The sequence below is a fragment of the Ochotona curzoniae genome, unplaced genomic scaffold (assembly GCF_017591425.1).
Source record: "Ochotona curzoniae isolate NIBS_2020 unplaced genomic scaffold, NIBS_Ocur_1.0 contig_520, whole genome shotgun sequence".
NCBI classification, from domain to species: domain Eukaryota; kingdom Metazoa; phylum Chordata; class Mammalia; order Lagomorpha; family Ochotonidae; genus Ochotona; species Ochotona curzoniae.
This window is the reverse complement of record NW_024466457.1, coordinates 1157393-1175194: the sequence shown is the minus strand read 5'-3', so window position 1 is coordinate 1175194 and position 17802 is coordinate 1157393. Positions and strand designations below refer to the sequence as shown.

General features: G+C 58.0%; 1 protein-coding gene across 2 annotated transcripts in view; it reads left to right on the top strand.

Moving 5' to 3' along the window:
• The first annotated feature begins 751 nt into the window (after positions 1 to 751).
• The window catches only part of CRHR1 (corticotropin releasing hormone receptor 1), a 28767-nt gene continuing 11716 nt past the window's right edge, over positions 752 to 17802 (top strand). The window contains exons 1-2 of one of the 2 annotated variants that reach the window (XM_040989178.1): positions 752 to 797; positions 17145 to 17232. In XM_040989178.1, coding sequence (XP_040845112.1) covers positions 765 to 797; positions 17145 to 17232 — 121 coding nt within the window. In that variant the 5' untranslated portion in view covers positions 752 to 764. The remainder of the gene's footprint in view (positions 798 to 17144; positions 17233 to 17802) is intronic. The other variant, XM_040989179.1, reaches the window with a different exon arrangement.

The following is a 17802-nucleotide window of genomic DNA, read 5'->3' as shown; positions in this document are numbered from 1 at the left end:
TCTCGGAGTTCCTCGATCCAGGCAAGGGGCGAAGTTTGTCAATTGATTAAACAAACGAATAAGGACTCCTTATCCGGGGCTTCGCGTCTCTGCGCGCACCGGGCGTGCCAAAGCCGCTGGAGTGGGCATGGGGGACATCCGGGCCGACTGGCAGATCCCGCCTGCGCCGGGTTCCCGCGGCGGCTGCGCTCAGTCGGATGGCCCCATTCCCCAGCCCCCCACAGCCTCGTTCTCGCACGTTCACCTGGACCCCTCAGTTTCACACACCCGGCTCCCCGGCCCCCATCTCCTACTCGCTGGGACCAGCTTCGACCCGGCGACCCGGCGGGAGGCGGGAAGCTGTCCCCTCTCCAGCCACTTCCTACCCATCCCGGCTCCTCCGTGCTGCGGCGGCCGCACCGCTCCCCGCGAGCCTCGCGGACTGCCGCAAACCGGGGCGCAGAGAAAGGGGGCCGGCCCGAGCCGGGAGGCGGGGCGCGGAGGCGGGGCGGCGGGAGCGGGAGGCGCGGGAGGGGGCGGGCAGGCGGCGGGGGCTGGCAGCGGCCGCGGGTCGGGTTCGGTCGGGAGACGGCCTCCAGACCCGCCGGGGAAGGGGCGAGGGAGAGCCCGCCGGGCCGGGCAGGGCTGCGGGGCCGGGAGCGCGGGCAGCGCTCCAGGAGCCCCGCCGCCCACCCAGAGCCGCGCGAGCCCGCCACCGCTGGTCAGCCCCTCGGGGATGCCCGGGAGACCTAGGGAGCCAGCATATTGACCGAGCGAGCCCGAGGATGGGACTGCGCCCGCAGCTCTCGCTGGTTCAGGTAAGAGCCGAGCCGAACAGCCGCGCGCGCAGGTCTCCCCAGCCCCGGGCCGGCGCGGGACGGGCGTGGGCTGCGGGGCCGGGGGAGGGGTACAAGAGGAACCGCCAGGGATGGGAGACGTAGGGGGCAGCCTGGCTTTGGACCTTTGGAGCCAGGCTTGGGTGGGTAAGCGGAGAAATCGGGTGGAAAAAAGAGGCAAAGCTGCCGGCACGCTGGGGAGGAGGGGTCCGCCCACCCGGTGAGTTCGGTTCACCCCCATCGCAGCCTTCAGACCCTTGCACCCAAAAAGGGGCTCCCCTCCCGCCCCGGCGCCCTGCGGTCAGCTCCTAGTCTGGTTCTGTCCCTTCCCCTCCGCTGAAGCCTCTGCCCGGGACGTCAACGCCACCCTCGCCTGTGAGCCCTGGTTCCACCGCTCGATGCCCGGGGAGAAGAGGGTGCCCCAGGCAGGGGTGGCGGCTCCTCGGAGCGACGGGCCAGCGGGTGGTTCGTGGCAGCTGCTCTCTGACCCTTGGCCCCGGAGGGTCGCTCCCGCTCGCTCCTGCCCTGGCTCTGGGACGCAGGTAGGCGCCCAGAGTTTAGGAAGTCACTGGACTGCGCTCCCAGGTAGAATTTGGAGATAGCTGCTGGCCTACAGGCTCTGTGCACCCAGGTAGTCGGTGTCGCCGCCGCCCCCCAAACACCCCCACCCCGGATCCCAGCTGAGCGTCGCCCTGGGTAATTTGGTGTCCGTGTGTCCAGCTGGAGGGCGGGGGTGGCCCAGGGTCTCAGGAGTCCCCGCAGGGCTGGCGTGGACAGCCTAAGCCACTCATGAAGAGTCCACCTAGGCGTTCTAAAGCAATTCCTTTCGAAAGCCTCGAGTGGATTTGGGGGAGGGTTCAGATCGCCAGCCAGAATTTTATCCCCCATCGGTTATGACAGCGGCTGTGCATAAACCCACTCACAAAGTGGTTTGAGTTAAGCCACCCAGATTGAACATGGCAACCACTGCTGCTTCATTCTCTTCCTCCCCGTCCTCACGCAGGCACGTGTGAGTTGTTTGTGGAAGTGTCCAAGGGTTTTCTCCAACCATATCCCCACCCACATCCCCACCCACCTACTCCTACGCCCATCCCAGGGCTGAAGGTGAACCTAGAGGCGATTTTCTGGGTGACGAGAAGGTTGTGGAAGGAAAACCATGCCCAGCGCCTGAGTAAATGTCGCCGAGGGAGATGGTTTCCCCAAGGCTTGTGTGTGGCCAGCGCTGGTCTAACTACAAACCAGTTAGATGGAATTCATTCTTTCAAATGGACTGCGGGTTTCATTTTGTTTCAAGCTTTATATGGCAACACACCCATGTTCTTTCTCCCCTGGCCTTTCGCAGAATTGTGTGGGAATCTTTGTTTAGGAGGATGGCGTTTATTCTAAAAGATAATGAATCTTTTCCTTGTGTTGTGGTGCGGCTCCTGTTCACCCACAGGGTGCCTTTGTGTGGAGCCCAGTAAATTGGTGGGTACTCAGCAAACACCCAGTAAGTCAGGGATGGAATGTACATCTCGTGCTGGTTTCTATTAAAGAATTTGCTTGCTTTTTTTTTTCTGTACGCGTATTGATGGAATAGGTACAATTTGCTGGGCATTGTTGTGCCTGCTTTGCAAATATTAAGTCATTCATTTCTCATAACCTGCTAGGAAGTTGCAGTCATGCCTAAGGCCAGGTTCAAGGTCCAGGTCTGAGGGCCAGCGAGGGGTGCAGCCGGCATGGAAAGCTGAGTGCTCTGAGCTAGGGCTGTGCTCTGCTAAGGTTTCCCAAAAACTGATTCTGAGCCACTTTGAGCTTATCCTGGAGCTCAGGAGGTTTTGCCAGAGTGAAAGTATGACTTGGGGTTCGGGTCACCCCCAGCTTCGTGTTTGTAAAGTCTGAGGCATGAGGCACTCTCTGTCCCCTAGCAGCCCAGACATGGGGGACTTCTCACTGTCCTGTTTGCAGAACTCTGAAAGAACCTGTGACAGCCACAAGGAGTGCAGGGGAGAGGAGTAGGGAGTAAAACAAGGAGAGATGTGTGCATTGGTGTCCCCAGGCAAGGGGGGTGGAGTTACCCCTCGACTCACCCTACCCCAGAGCCGGGGCCCCTCTGGTGGCCACCCATCAGCCACAGCCTCCCTGGAGGTGTCAGTGTGACTCCTGCAGTGACCTGAGGGCAGGTGAGGGTCAGGCCTAGAGAATGAGTGGCAAGGAGGGAGCTGGCTTTATTGCTACTGTTAGGATTAGGAAAGATTCTGTAGTAGTAGGTGGAGTTGGGGAGCCAGAGCAGGGGGTCCCCTTAGGCCCTCACTCTCCTTCCCCTCTAGGTACTGATAACCTTTTAAGAATAGCCCCTGGGCGGAGGGGGTGGGGAGGGAGAATAGCCCCTCGAGCCATCTTCTTCAGAAGGTCTGGGCACCACAGTGCCAGGGGCTGTCCTCTGCATCATGCACAGGGCGGGACCCTACCGTCCCCCACCCCAGGAATAGGGTGGTTCAATGACATGTCTTCTGGCAGCCCGAGAACTTTGCCTTCCCTCTGTGATTATGCCTTGGGTCCCTTCCAGGTTGTTTCTTGGGTTAGATGATTCGGAGCCAGGCTTTCGAGGGGAGCATTGGCAGGAAGGATGAGGAGGGCAAGAACAGGGGGATCAGGGTGGGGCCAGAGCGGTTGGAGGCCTGGCTGCAAAACCAAGGGCGAAGTAGGGGAGGGGGCAGCAAAGGCAGGCCACACACTGACTTGATGTGAGCAGCAGAGGCGTGACTGGCTGGCCAGTCTAGGCACCAAGGAACATGCATAGAACAGTCAAGCATAGCTGTCCTGGAGTCCAGGTGCAAACTCTGGTTTTTGCTCCTCTCCCTTAGAGAGCCTGGACAATCACCCGAGCTCAGCAGTGCAGAAGTGAGGTGAGGGCTCAGGGGATCTCCATGCCGCTGAAAGCACCTGTAGTCCTTCAGCCATTGGAGTGGAAAGACCATCAGCTTAGGAGGTGGTGAACCTGACCCTGACCCCTGTTCCACCTGCAGTCAGCTACAGAACTTCCTCTTCCTGGGGCGTGCCCTGTCTCACAGCAGTGTTGGGCTCTACTCATGGGTCTCCACAGGAGGTCTCTGTTTCCACAGGGACAAAACGTTCCCTCCCCAGCTCTACCCCTGGGTGGCTGAGGGACCTTGCTTCTCGGTGGTTGATGTCTGAATTACAGGTCCCAGGTGTGAAATGGGTGAGCACCTAGGCTGTGAGGTCACAGTGAGAATGACATAATTGGGCCCAGGACAGTGCCTGGAGCAGCCTCTGGTTCCCCAGCTGCAAGGTGGCTGCTCCACTGCAGAAGTGGGGAAAGGCAAGCTGCTGTCTGGCAGGTGTAGGTCTTTCATCCTTGGGCCCAGCAACCCCTGGCACACAGTAGGTGTTTGGCAAAGGTTTGTGCGTGAATTGGGTCGCTCACTGTTTGCCTCCTCCAGTCAGTGCCGTGTCACCAGCGCCACACTTGCTGCTGTTTGCACAGGATGCAGAGGTTGTGTCACAGCCGAGCGGGAGGGGGAGACAGTGCTGGGAAGACTAGCAGTCCCCCTGAATCCCGCTGTGGTTATTTAAAAAAAAAAAAAAGGCCGGGGGTGGGGGTGGGGAGCCAGCACACAAGCACAGCAGCAGCCAGCAATGAGCAGGGAGGTTTGGGGTGCAAGTCCAGCCCTGTACTAATCTGAAGGGGGGGTCCCTGGACAGCAGGTGGTCTGGGGTCTTCTCCAGAAGTGGGGGAGAACAGGAGCTCCAGCTAAGACCCTGCCCTCACCCTTCACGGTATCTGCAACTGGAGCGATGAGTTTGAGTGAGCAGTAAGGCCAGGTGAGGGTTTGGCTTTCTTCCTTTTCTTTTTTTGTTTCGATTTATTTATTTTTATTTGAAAGGCAGATTCAGAGAGAGGAGGGACAGAGAGAGAGGTCTTCCATTCGCTAGTTTACTCCCTAGATATCTGCACTGAGTAGAGCTAGGCTGGTCCAGAGCCAGGAGCTTCTTCTGGGACTCCCATGTGGGTACAGGGGCCCAAGGACTTGGAACATCCTCTGCTGCTTTTCTAGGCCACAAGCAGGGAGCTGGATGGGAAGTGGAGAAACTGGGATATGAAGCAGCACCCATATGGGATGCCAGCACTCAGAGGATTAGTCTGCTACACTATGACACCTGCCTCTGTCTTCTTTCCTTTTAAGAACCGCAGCTGGGTCCAGTGCAGTAGCCTAGTGGTTAAAGTCTTCATCTTGCATGTGCTGTTAAGTCCTCATAAGGACTTAACAAATGCTGGCAGTTATGCTTACTTAAGGAGTCTTGCCAACTTGTCCAGTGTGGAGTGGTGAAGGGATAGGGGCTGGGCAACAGTGCTTGGCATTCAGTCTCTCCTCCTGTGTCAGATAGAGGCCAGCAGCTGAGCTCGGAGGTCAGGGGATAGGGCCCCGCCATGTCCCCTTGCACCCTGCCATGACCCCTTGCATCCCACCCTGGTCCCCTTGTACCCCTGACCTGTGGGGAAGACAGCAAGCAACTTGCTCATTGCAAATGATCATTTTGAAAGTGCTGGGTTCTATCAGGCAGTAAATGGTTAGCTGTAAATGGTGGCTGCTTTGTTGAGAAGCTGAGAAGAAAGAGCAAGGGAGGGAGGGAGGGGAAGGCCAAGTCCGGTGAGTAGGACAAGCACTTCTTCTCTGTGAAATGGGCGTATTGGGAACCGGCGCCATCACGCAAATGCCTCGCACACAGAGCCATTGATTGAATCCAGATCTTTGGCCAGACATGTTGGGCAGCTGTCTGCCCAGCAGCCAAAAAAAAAAAAAAAAAAAAAAAAAAACCAAAAAAAAAAAAACACCAAAAATACAAACAAACAGTAGGTTCTGGGAAAAAGGAGATCTGAGTGGTGCTCCCTCTGTCCCATCCATGCCGACCATGTCACTAGCACATCCTGACCCTACTGGGTTCTGATGGCCAGCTCTCCTGGACAGGTGCATTAAAAGGTGCAGTTTATGGCCAGTCCACGCACTCCTGCCCCGTCCCACTCCATTCCAACCTCCAGCTTCTGGGCCTATGCCAGTGCACTTAGGTCACAGCCCAGCCAAAACGCTGGCTGGACCGGTCCAGCTGCTTTCTCTGGGCTGAGAGCTGCAGCCTGGAGGCTCCCACAGGTTGTTTCAGAGGTGAGGAGTAGTGATGAGGTGATGAGAATTCTCCAACCTCCTCAGGAGGGGCACAAAGAGCTCAGGTGTGACCAGAGGCCTTACTGGCTCAGTGGTACCCAGAGGCTCCTGGCATTCCTGGAGCAGCCCCTCCCTCTGTGGGGATAGAACCGGGGGAAGAGCCTGTAAATGCAGGCCCAAGGTTGGACAACAGCGAGGGGCTGGGCCATGAAGGCGGATTGGAACTCCCTGAGGATGGGCAAGGGGCCCAGTCGTCCGCTGGCTAGGCCACCCGCACTGGGACGTGTGACTCCTCAGAGCACAGGCCTGGCCCAGTGCAGGATGGAGGTGGAAGTTATTACAGAAGATGCGCACACAGACGCATGCACCTATGGGTGCAGGCTTGAAAACATGTATACACACACAGAGCTGCTGGTGCTGCTGAACTAGAGCTGGCTGGGGAAGGTCAGCCTGAGCGGGGGAAGGGCCTGTGGGTTTTGGGGAGGAGGAGACACACGAGAGAAGTGACCCACCTGTGGGCTCCTCTCAGCCACCCTTGCTTTTACGGTCTCCATGGCGCTTGGGCCCTGGTTCTGGGACTCGAGCTGGCGTCTCCAAGAACCCTGTGCTCATGTGTGAGGCTGGATGAAAGGGGCTCTCCTCCCTGTCCCATGCTGTCCCCACCACAACCCCATCAGGATTTAGAATTACGGTCTAACTGTTGCCTAGCAGTCATTCTCTCCTCACTCCTCCCCCATCTCATACACACACTGACCCTTGGGGAATGCATCATCTTGCATCCTGCACCCCCCTCACTCCCTCCAGGTTACTGTAGTGCCAGCTCCTGGCCAGGGCTGCAGTACTCGACCACCAGAGGTGCAGCTGTATCCCAGGAGTTGTGGAGATAGCATGCCAGGAAGTAACAGATGAAGCTGCCGCCATGGTCACTCTCTGACTGTGCCTGCCCAGGGACCTGAGAGGCTTGGCCATGCCTCTTATCCTGGTAGGCCTTGCAGGGTGACTGCTCCTGGTTCCCAGGCTTAGGCTAAACCCTGCCTTGCCCCTCCTCCACCCTCCCACCATTCCACCCAGTCCCTCTGCATCCATCTCCCAGCTGGTCCCAAGCCTGGGCCTGCACCCAGGGCCCCAGAGAGCCACAAGTAACCCCCAGAAGTGGAAGACCCTTCCTCCTCACCTCTGACTGTCCATCTGCTCAGGCTCCTTCGATTCACCTACGGAGTCTCCATTCTTGCTGCCCTGCTGCCTTTCCTGCTTCCCTGGCCCTGTCTCACTGCACCAATTCTCATCGGTCGTATCTGCCTCCTCCAGGAAGCCCTCCGTGGAAGCCTTTGCTTTCTATCTTGTCCTTCTAGGAGCAGTCTAGCTCTTTGCCATGCCCGTGGTATAGTGTCCTTGCCCTGATTCCCATCCTTGATTCTAAGCTCTGCCTGAGCCAGGAGGGTTCCTGTACACACATGACCGGTACATGGTGGCTGCCTCTTGCTGAATGATCCTCTGACCTGGAAGGGGTGTTGTGGTGACGGGAGACACAGAAGTGGGAAGCCAGCTGCAGGACCCACTACCTTCGCGTGGGGATTTAGGGTCCAATGACTTGTCGGGGCTCCATTGCCAGCCCTGCTTATGGTGTGCTGCTTCTTGGGGCTCTGGGTGGGGCTGGCAGGAAGGTTGCAGGCTGTTGGTCCAGGGCACTTTTATTTTTAATTTTTTTTTTAGATTTATTTTATTTTTATTGGAAAGGCGGATATACAGAGAGGAGAGACAGAGAGGAAGATCTTCCGTCCAATGATTCACTCCCCAAGTGAGCGCAATGGCTGGTGCTATGCCAATCCGAAGCCAGGAGCCTCTTCTGGGTCTCCCACGCTGGTGCAGGGTCCCAAAGCTTTGGGCCGTCCTCGACTGCTTTCCCAGGCCACAGGCAGGGAGCTGGATGGGAAGCGGGGCTGCCAGGATTAGAACCGGTGGCCATATGGGATCCTGGGCATGCACAATGAGGACCTTAACCACTGCGCCACAGCGCCGGGCCCAGGGCACTTTTCTTTTCTGGCTGAAATTGGTCGAGGTCTCCTAGCAGCCTGGAGCTCTGTCCCTGCCGCTTCCTAGGCTGTGTGTGAGGCAGAGTGGCCTGGAGTCCCAGCATCTGTGGCTCCTGTGTGTGACTGCTGGGGTGGGGGCCCTCTGGGCTTCTTTCTCCCAGCTGGCGGGGCCCTCATAGCCCAAGTGCCGTACTGCTGCTGTCAGGCTCAGACAGGGCTGGACTGGGGTGCCTTCCACCCCAAGGAACAGCGCCCCCGAAGCTGACAGGGCAGGAGGCCTGGGGTTGGAGCCAGCTCTGCCACTTCCTGCCTGGGTGACCTTGGGCAAGTCACATGCCCTTTCTGAGCTTCTTACAGGGCCGTGGTAGGGAACAGAGGAGGAAGAGCTGAGCAGTGAGGGCCCTGCCCAAGGCCCAGGGAGTGGGGCCTGCTGCTGGCACGGCTGGAGTCCCTCCCATAGGAAGCCTTCCCAGAGGAGCTGGCCACTGCAGGATGCTACAGTGTGTGGTACAGACTGCGGGAGATGGGGGATGGGGAGGGGATGTGACTGGACACCCTGTGAGTCCAATGACAGTGACTTGGTCTGGAGGCTGCACAGGAAACAGCTGGGACACGTCTGTGTGGAAGCTTCCAGGCTTCTTGGGGCCGCACTCTCCACCCACAGCTGGCAGGTGGCACACCTTGCCGGTGCCCCCCTCCCCACCCTGGGAGCAATACTGGGAGAAAACCCCACGTTGGAGTCGTGACTCAGGGTCATGACCCCTGGATCACTCAGGAGACCTTAGCTGACTTGCTGTCTCTTGGTACCTGTCGTCGGCCGTGGAATGGCCATTCCTCTCAGGGCTTAGACTAAAGTGGCAGAACTGGGGGGAACACCCCCCTCATCTTGCCTGTCATCAAGCATCTCATCCCCCAGGTGAGAAAAGGACTTGGGACACCCAGGGGGTGGCAGGGCCCCTGAGGCAAGGGAGGCCCCTCCTCCTCAGGGGTTTACAGCACTTTAGCTCCACCCACTTCCAGCTCCCCAGGGGTCCAGGGCCCAGCTCTACCCCTGGCCTTTGGGGTGTCCTTGTGGAAGGCAGCTGCAGGGCTGGCAAGGTGGGGGGCAGCTACAACTCCACCTCCCTGGGGTACCCTCCCAGCCTCACTGGAGGGCAGTGGTGATGGCTAACTCCCATCCTGCCCCATCATGGAGTAGATCCCTTCAAAGATACCAGTCCCTCTCCTTTACCTACTGACCTGGTGGTCCTCCTTCAACTTCCTTTATCTCCTTTTTTTTTAAAGACTTATTTATTTTTATTGGAAATCAGATTTACAGAGAGAAGGGGAGAGAAAGATCTTTCATCCACTGGTTCACTCCCCAAGTGGCCATAATGGCTGAAGCGGAGCCAATCCGAAGCCAGGAGCTTCTTCTGGGTCTCCAAAATGGGTGTGGCTTTCCCAGGCCACAAGTAGGGGAGCACGCAGCAGCTGGGATACGAACCAGCACCCATATGGGATCCTGGCACATGCAAGGCAAGGACTTTAGCCACTAGGGTACTGCGCCAGGCCCTATCTACTTTTTAAATGTTTATTTGTAATCTATTGGTTCACTTCTCAAATGCGTGCAACAGCCAGCCTGGCAAGGCTGAAGCCAGGAGCCAGGAACTCCACCCTGGCCTTCCACACGGGTGGCAGAGACTCAAAACCTTGGGTCATCCTTTACTGCTTTCTCAGGCCATTGGCAGGGAGCTGATGAGAAATGGTGCAGCCAGGGCTCGAACCAGTGATCCAGCATGGCCAAGGCCGGGTCCCTGCACCCCGATGGTGGCTGCGGACTGGCCAGACGTTATAGGAAGCTGAGGGCCATCCTTGGCTCCCCCACTAGCACACCTCTGGCTGTCGTCGAGAATGGATCTGCAGACACTGCCAGGAGTGCCCTGCCAGGACTAGGCGGCCCCGAGTCCTTCTGATGCCACAGTGAGGAGGGGCACCTGGAGAGTGGGAGTCAAGCACATAGTACCCCCACTGCTGGGGTGAGGTTGGAAAAGGGGGTTTTCTCTCCCCTAGGTCAGGTGCCAGCCTCTGTCTAGAAACTTCCAACATCACCCCATTCACTTCCCTGGTGGGTACAGAAATGGAGGATGGGGTTCCTAATCTCTGACCCACCCCCCTTCCTGACCAGCAGCCATCCTAATGTGGCCTCATAGGAGGCAGCTGCTTCTGCAGCACAAACAGCCTCACCCTCTTGAGCCCGTGTTGGCCTTGAGCCAGTTCATTCTTCTACTCTACCCTCCCGGGCCTCGGCCAGGGTGCAGTCACAGCTCCTTACAGGGCCGACTGTTCCCCAGGCACTGGAGTCTCCCCTCCACACTTCTTGGAGAGCACAGCTGAGATCTCACCTGTGTGGCTGGTGTCTGCGCAGCTGTCCCAACACCTCCTTCTGCCTCCCATTCCCCTGGGGACCTTCTCTCCCAGGTCTGGGAGTCCCCACTCATGGCTGTGCATCAGCTCCCAGCAGGATGGGGTGGGGCAGACCAGAGCCCCAGGCTGGGGTCCCCTCTCCTCCTCTCCCTAAGAACCAAGCTGAGCCGCTTTCCAATCCCCTGCCCTACCACCAGGTCAGCCCGCCTTCCCACTGCCAGCTCTGGGGGAGCCAGGCCGCGACCAGGCACCAGAATCCAAGGCAAAGGAAACCTGTGCACAGGGCTTGTTGGAGAATACAGGCTTGGGGTGAGAAGGAACAAAGGCAGGCAGGAGGCCAGGAGAGAAGCAGCCTTTGTCCCAGCCCCTGCCGGTTACTGAGATAACACCCTGGGGCGTCACTTTCTCCACCAGTGCCAGGAGCTTAGGCCAGGAAGGGAGGGGGAAACGGAGCCCTGGTGGGCAGAGGCTGAGAGAAATTCCTGACAAGAAGGGGGAAATGATGTGCATGAGGGCAGGTGGGGTGGCAGGGTTCCAGGCACCCACTGTGCCTACCTCTGTGTCTGCAAATCAAGGCATCCTTGGGGCCGGTTTTGCCATGGATCTCCGGTTGCTGGGAGCAGAGCAGCTGGGTGGGCAGGCACACTCCTGGGCCGAGTTGGGAAGGGAGCAGCAGAGAAGGTGTTTACTGTGTATACTGGGTCCAGGCTGGCAGGGCACCACCTCCCTGCCAGGCCCACTTACAGATGGAGAAGCTGAGGCATGGAGGAACTGGGTGACTGACCAAGGCTACATGGAGCTTCCTAGTCCCCTAAAGAGAGGTACACACTTCTACTCTCTGGAAGGCCCCAGGGCCGAAGCGGGTTCAGTCCTGGGAAAGGGGACAAAGAGCATGACGCTCTGCATATTTCACAGATGGAAAAAAATGGAGGCAAGGAGGGCATGGGGGTGTGACTCATCTACGGACGCAGAGCAAGTGTTGCAAGGGTCGGAGCAGGTTCCCAGCCCTGCACTGTCCACCCCGGTGCACTCTTCCTTCAGTATAACTGCTGTGTCCAAAGTCGGGGCAGAGGAGAGATGGCCCCAGCGAGCTGCCCCTGGGCAAGAGGAAGATGGGCAGAAGGGGGTGAGCTTGCTGTGACCTGGGGCTCAGCATGGGCGGGGCCAGCAGCGGCCTAGGGGCGGGGCTACCCAGATGGCCCCTCCCCTCGGTAGGCAGGAGATTTTTCCTTCCATTTCTCCTGCCATGCACAGCAGCAATTTCAGCTAATTGGATGTAACAATAAATGTTCTCTCCCCTGCCTGCAGTAAAGGTCTTGCTGCTCCCCTGTTTTAATTGAAGGGGGTTAGTTTGAGCACAGGCTCTTTGCCTTAAGTGGGGACCAGGCTGGGGGTGGGGGTGGAAAAGAGGCTGAAAGTCCTGGGGGTGCAGTGCCCGCCTGGTCTCACCCTGGCCAGCCTGTCAGGCGCTTCCCGTGTGGCGCCCCAGGAAGTGGGGGTCTCAGCTCCCCACGCTCAGCTTGTGTCATGAACCCTGGCTTGACCTGACCCCTGGGTGCCACTGCCAGTACTCTTATTCTGGCAGCCATAGATGCCTGGAGGCCCGCACAGTAGGCCTCGGAGAAGCTGGTTCCATGCGTGCTTTATTCCTGCAAGCTGATTTTCATTTCTAAATGCAGCCAGGGAACCAGAAATCTGGCGCTGTAATCTGTGACCCTTCCCAGTTTCTGCATTTAGCTTTCCTGCTCTTGGCTTTGCCTCACATGGGCTGCACCTCAACAGTGAGGTGGGAAATTATGTGCAGTCAGGAACTGGGGTACTCTGCATCTGAGGGCCTGTGGGAGATGGGGGGTGGCCAGCAGGAGGCAGTGCTGGCTGGAGGCCTTGCATGGGGGGTCACTAACTAGGGCTGCTGGGAGAGTCAGGCCCCACAACCCTACCCTAGGTTAGGGAAGGTCATAGAAGCCGACCCGGCCTGGAGTGGTCTACTCAGAACAGGTGTCCCCTCATCTGCCTCTCCTTGCCAGGCCTGAGTCTCCATACCTGCAGACAAAGCTACTGGCCAGTGTGGAAAGAGCTGCCTGGGTCCACCTGGGAGCTCAAGCTTGAGAATCTGCCAAGCCAGCCTCTGAGTCCTTCATGGCATCCTGTCCCACCCTGCCCTTGCCTGGCAGCTCAGTACTCTGTGGGAGCCCGCCCTGTGGGCACAGCATGCTGCCCTGAGTCCATTCTGCTGTGTGTGCCCACCCTCTTGGTCTCCTCCGAATCCCCATCTTTCCCTCAAGATCATGAACTTAGCCCTGTACTTCTGGAGTACAGAGTACAAGCGAGGGGTTTGTGGAGATCATGAAATATGGTGGCCTTCCCACCAAAAACCGGCTTCCTTTCAAGCTGAAAACCCCCTTTACATAGGAACACTAACCGGAAAGGTTGGGTAGGGGTGGGAAGAGGCAGGACTGGCTGCAGCCCTCTCTAGCCAGCCCAGAGCAGCACTGTGGGGAGGGGCAGCCAGCAGGGTCTAGAGGAACCCCGCTGGCACTTGTTTGTGTCCCCATCCCTGTGACCTCAGTGTGTCCATTTCACAGATGAGAAAGTGGGGGACTCACTAAGGGCAGCACAGCCAGGGGCACGACTGGGTGTCTGGCTTTGTTGGGCCAGCCCAGTCCTGACGTGTGGAAATTGTGGGGGACTGTGACAGGAGGCTGGCCCCCTCTCCTGGTCTTCTGGAACACTTGGGGGTCAGGCCCAGCTGCCTCTAGGCCACCCTGCCTCCCCCTTCCAGGGGCCCTTTGTGACCTTCCTGAAAGGTTACTCACCACGTCACCCCCTTCAAGGATTGCACTCTTGTGCCTTAAAGCCCACCCAAGCCTCAGCCAAGCAGTTATTTATGGCGGCTAATAAGCATTTGCTGGGTGTGATTAACCTTTATGCAGGAGTTGTGCTGGGAATGGCGATGGCAGCTTGGCTGGCCGGGGGGCGGAGGGGGAGCAGGACAGGCAGCAGGCACCTATCAGCCACATCCCTCCCACCTCCACCCCTGCCCCAGACCCCTGCACTGCTCCTCTTCCGCTTCCATCTTTCCTGTCTGCGCCTATCCTAGTCTGTGCCCGGCCACACTGAAGGCACCACCCCCTGCTGTGTCCTGAAGGTTAGACACGGGCTCCCAGAGAACCAGATCCTGGTCCCCACTTGGCTGCTCAAAACAGTTCCTGACCTTGGGTGTGACTTTCACCCCAGCTGTAAAATGAAGCCTGCCGTGCTTCTGGCAACACAGGAACCTCCACCTTCTCTACCAGGCCTGCAGGTAGTGCTGGGCTCCAGCTGCTGCGCACCTGTGTCTCGCTCGAATCTCAGCTTTAAATGATCCCTGGGGATCGTTTTTTAAAGAAGCACGTATTTGAGGGCAGCGTGGTGGCGTAGCACGCTAGTCCCCCACCTATGGCGCCTGTGCCTTTTGTGTACCATATGGGCGCCGGTTGCTTGGCTACTCCACTTCTGATCCAGTTCTCTCTGGCCTGGGAAAGCAGCAGAAGATGGTCCAAGTCCTTGGGGTCCTGTAACCACATGGGAGATCCAGAGGAAGTTCCTGGTGCCTGACTTTGGATTGGGTCAGCTACAGCCATTGTGGCCATTTGGGATGTGAACCAGTGGATATAAGACTTTGTCTCTCCTTCTCTCTGTAAATCTTACTTTCAAATATAATATATAATATGTATGTTTAAAAAGATGCATTTATTTGAAAGGCAAAGGGCGAGAGAGAGATCTTCCACCTGCAGAGTCACCCACTAAATGTTTGCAAGAGCTGAGTCCAGCCAGACCAAAACCAGGAGCGTGGAACTCTGCTCAGGTGGAGCCACTCATTTAGGCTGCTGCCTCCCAGGTACTGGAGCAGGGAGCCAGATCAGAAGCAGAGGCGAAGGCAGGGCTGGGTCCCAGGCATTCAAATGCAGAATACACATGTCCAATCAGTGGCTTAACCTGCAACACCCCCCTCGAGGCACAGCATGGAATTGGGACCTTTCTGGAGGGCTGGGGCACAGAAGCAAGGCTGTAGCTGGTGAGTGAGCCAGATGCTCTGCCAGGCTCAGACTTGTGGTGCCACTTCCATCTGCCTGAAAGCTCAGTGTTTCAACACCGGCTCTGCAAGGAGATGGGCTGGGGTGGAGACAAACCCTTGAACTCCCATGTGATTCAAAACGCAGCAATGCATACAGTTTGGTAGAGGGATGGTCTGCTAGAGCGTTCCCTGCATGCCAGGGTCTGCCGAGGAGCGAACTGCTAGCGAGCGCTCTGGAAGACAGGGCTTCTGTGGCCTGGCCTGCTCTTCACCCCGTGTGTGACTCAGAGGCGTCTGTTTGCAGAGGAAATTAGGAGCGAACTGGGACTTCGGGGCAGCCATTGCCGTTGGAGAAAAAGACAGCATGGTGGCCACTGCACGGGCGATGGGCAGACATGGAGAGGAACCGGCAGGAGAGGCCGGAGTTCCCTGTGGGAGGAAGCCTGACACTTTGCAGCCCCTCCGCGGAGGGAGAGGCAGTGCCAGGCCAGGTGCCGCTGGCTGGGAGAAGACTACAGTGGCACTGGGAGGTGTCCCAACAAGCAGTGTCAGGGCGCTGGGCCCCTGCGGCTGGGACTGGGGCTCTCCAGGCAGTGGATCGGCTGTGATGCAAGAACCAGGACTTCGGCGTGCTTGCTGTCTCCTAGCCTGGGTGCATGGGTGCTGTGTCCTCAGGCAGGGCAAGGCCAGAACCCACTCCTGGGAACTGCAAGGGCGCAGGGCCAGGACTGGGCCTGTAATCTGGGACAGGTGCACAGTGGAGTGCTCACGGGACCATCTGGTCTTGGGGGACAGAGGAGGCAGGATGGGATGCAGCCAAGGGTAGGGGTTCTGGAACTGCAGAGCTCCTGGGCGACAAGGGGACCGAAGTGTGGGGACACAGGAGGAGCCAGCGAGCAGGAGAGGCGGCCTCTGAGGTCGGGGGTGTGGAGGGTGGCGCCGCTCCCGGGGTGGGGTCCAGCAGAGAGGCGGAACACCCCCCACCCTGCAGTTGGTGGGGCCTGAGTCCGACTCCACCCCCTGAGCTGAGCTGCCACTGAGTCAATGTGGGAGCGAGGAGGCCCATGAGCGGGATTCTCTGGTCCTTCTAGAAGAAACCTCTGGCCCGGCAGCTGAGCCGCCTGCCTCTGGGGACAGAATAGAATGTGGTTACAGGACCCCAAGGACTTGGACCATCCTCTGCTGCTTTCCCAGGCTATACCAGAGAACTAGGTCAGAAGTGGAGTAGCCAAGCAACTAGCGCCCGTATGGTACACAAAAGGCACAGGCGCCATAGGTGGGGGACTAGCGTGCTACGCCACCATGCTGCCCTCAAATACATGCTTCTTTAAAAAACGATCCCCAGGGATCATTTAAAGCTGAGATTCGAGCGAGACACAGGTGCGCGGCAGCTGGAGCCCAGCACTACCTGCAGGCCTGGTAGAGAAGGTGGAGGTTCCTGTGTTGCCCGAAGCACGGCAGGCTTCATTTTACAGCTGGGGTTTTTATTTATTTGAGGGTTGGAAAGCAAGACAAATAGAGCACAAGCTTCCATCACTGCTTCACCTCTGAAATGTCCCCAAACACGGCATGCAGTGACCCAGGGTGACCCTCAGCAGGCAGCTGGGCTAGACTCGAGGTGTGGGCCCTGGGCAGGCTGCGGTGGTGCCAGGCCTCAGAGCCCCATGGCTTCCTCCCACTCCATGCCTGCATTTCCATAGTAATTGAAAGCAAAGCTGTTTCCTCATCCCTCTAGAGACTGTGGAGCTTCATTACTGATGAATAAAGTGTGGGAGAGTTCTTGGGGGTCCAAGAGATGGATGCCCCATCACAGCCCTGACCTGGGAGGTGCTGGAAGGGTCCTGGGTGCTCGGCACTGGGCTGGGGGCAGTGCAGGGAGAGCAGAAAGCACCACAACAGGACAGGGATTAGATAAGCCAAGCCACAGGGGCTCAGACAGGTACTAGGGTCAGAGTGGATGATATTGGGGTCCAGGCAGGCAAGGACCAGCAGGTGCAGGGTACAGGCTGTTACTAGGAGAGGGGACAGCTCCCTGCACTTGGGAAGGCAGGTGGCAGAGGGGGAAGGGGCAGAGCCACTGGCATCATGGGAGAGAGGGGGCGGGGAAGGCAAAGAGAGAGGATCAGCAGGAAGGTAGTTTCTTTCACAGGACTGCTGAGGTCCTGGGGTCCAGGGAGGGGTGGGATGCGTGGAGGTCTGATTGGAAAGGGGTGCAGAGGCGGGCAGTGAGGCCTTTTTCTCCAGTATGTCGTGACAAGCTGCATCATAAATAAGACTCCAGGATTTTTTTTTTAAGTCTTTCAAAGATTCATTTCATTTATTTGAAAAGCAGAGTTACAGAAAGAGAGGGAGAGACAGAGCTTCCATCTGCTTGCTCATTTTCCCAGTGTCTGGGGAAGCCAGGGGCTTTATCCAGGTCTCCCATGTGGGGGCAGGGGCTCAGGCCCTTGGACCCTCCTCTGCTGCTTTCCCAGGCTCATTAGCAGGGAGCTGGTTCTGAAGTGGAGTCGCTGGGACATGCCCTGGAGTGCATATCAGATGTTCATATGCCAGGAGATGGCTTAACTTGCTGTGCTAAATGCAAGCTCCAGGACAACAGTATTCTGACTGTTCCTTTTCCCCCAGCCTAGCCTGACCTGGTCTAACCCTGTCTCCCACCTCCCTGTGCCCACAGGCCCTTCTGCTCCTGGGCCTGGAACCTGTCTCCACCTTCCTGCAGGACCAGCACTGTGAGAGCCTGTCACTGGCCAGCAACACCTCTGGTGAGTCCTCCCTCCCCTCCTCCTGAGACCCCAGGTAACCCCCATGCACTGGCCACAGGTCTCCTAGAGCTGCACATTGCACTGTCTCCTGCAGCCGAGGTGCCAGTCTCTGCTGTCTGGCAGCTGTGGGTAGCAGGGCTGCTGTTCCCTACTGTTAAAAATGCCCCAAGTGGTGCCAACTCCTTACCAGGCACTGTTCCAGGAATCCGAGGTGGATTAGCCCAGTTAGTATAGTGACCTTTGAGGCAACTGCTGCCATCCTCACTTGGCATACAGGGCAGCTGAGGCCCAGAGGAGCCCCGGCCTCAGCCCAGGCAGGCATGGGCTCCTGGGTCACTCTGCAGTGCCTGGTTCTAGGTCTCCCACACCCGTGCAGCTGCAGGTGCGGATGCCTGGATCACCAACCATTTGCAGAACGCTTTTGCAGAGCTTTTTCTTTTCATTCTCAAACACCTGGTGTCGATGCAGCTGTGGAAGCTGGGGCAGGCCAGCACTGTCTGCAGCCCAGCACTGCACAGCCAGTGCAAGGTCTTCAAGATCCAGAGGCCATTCCTGTCCTAGCCCTGGTCA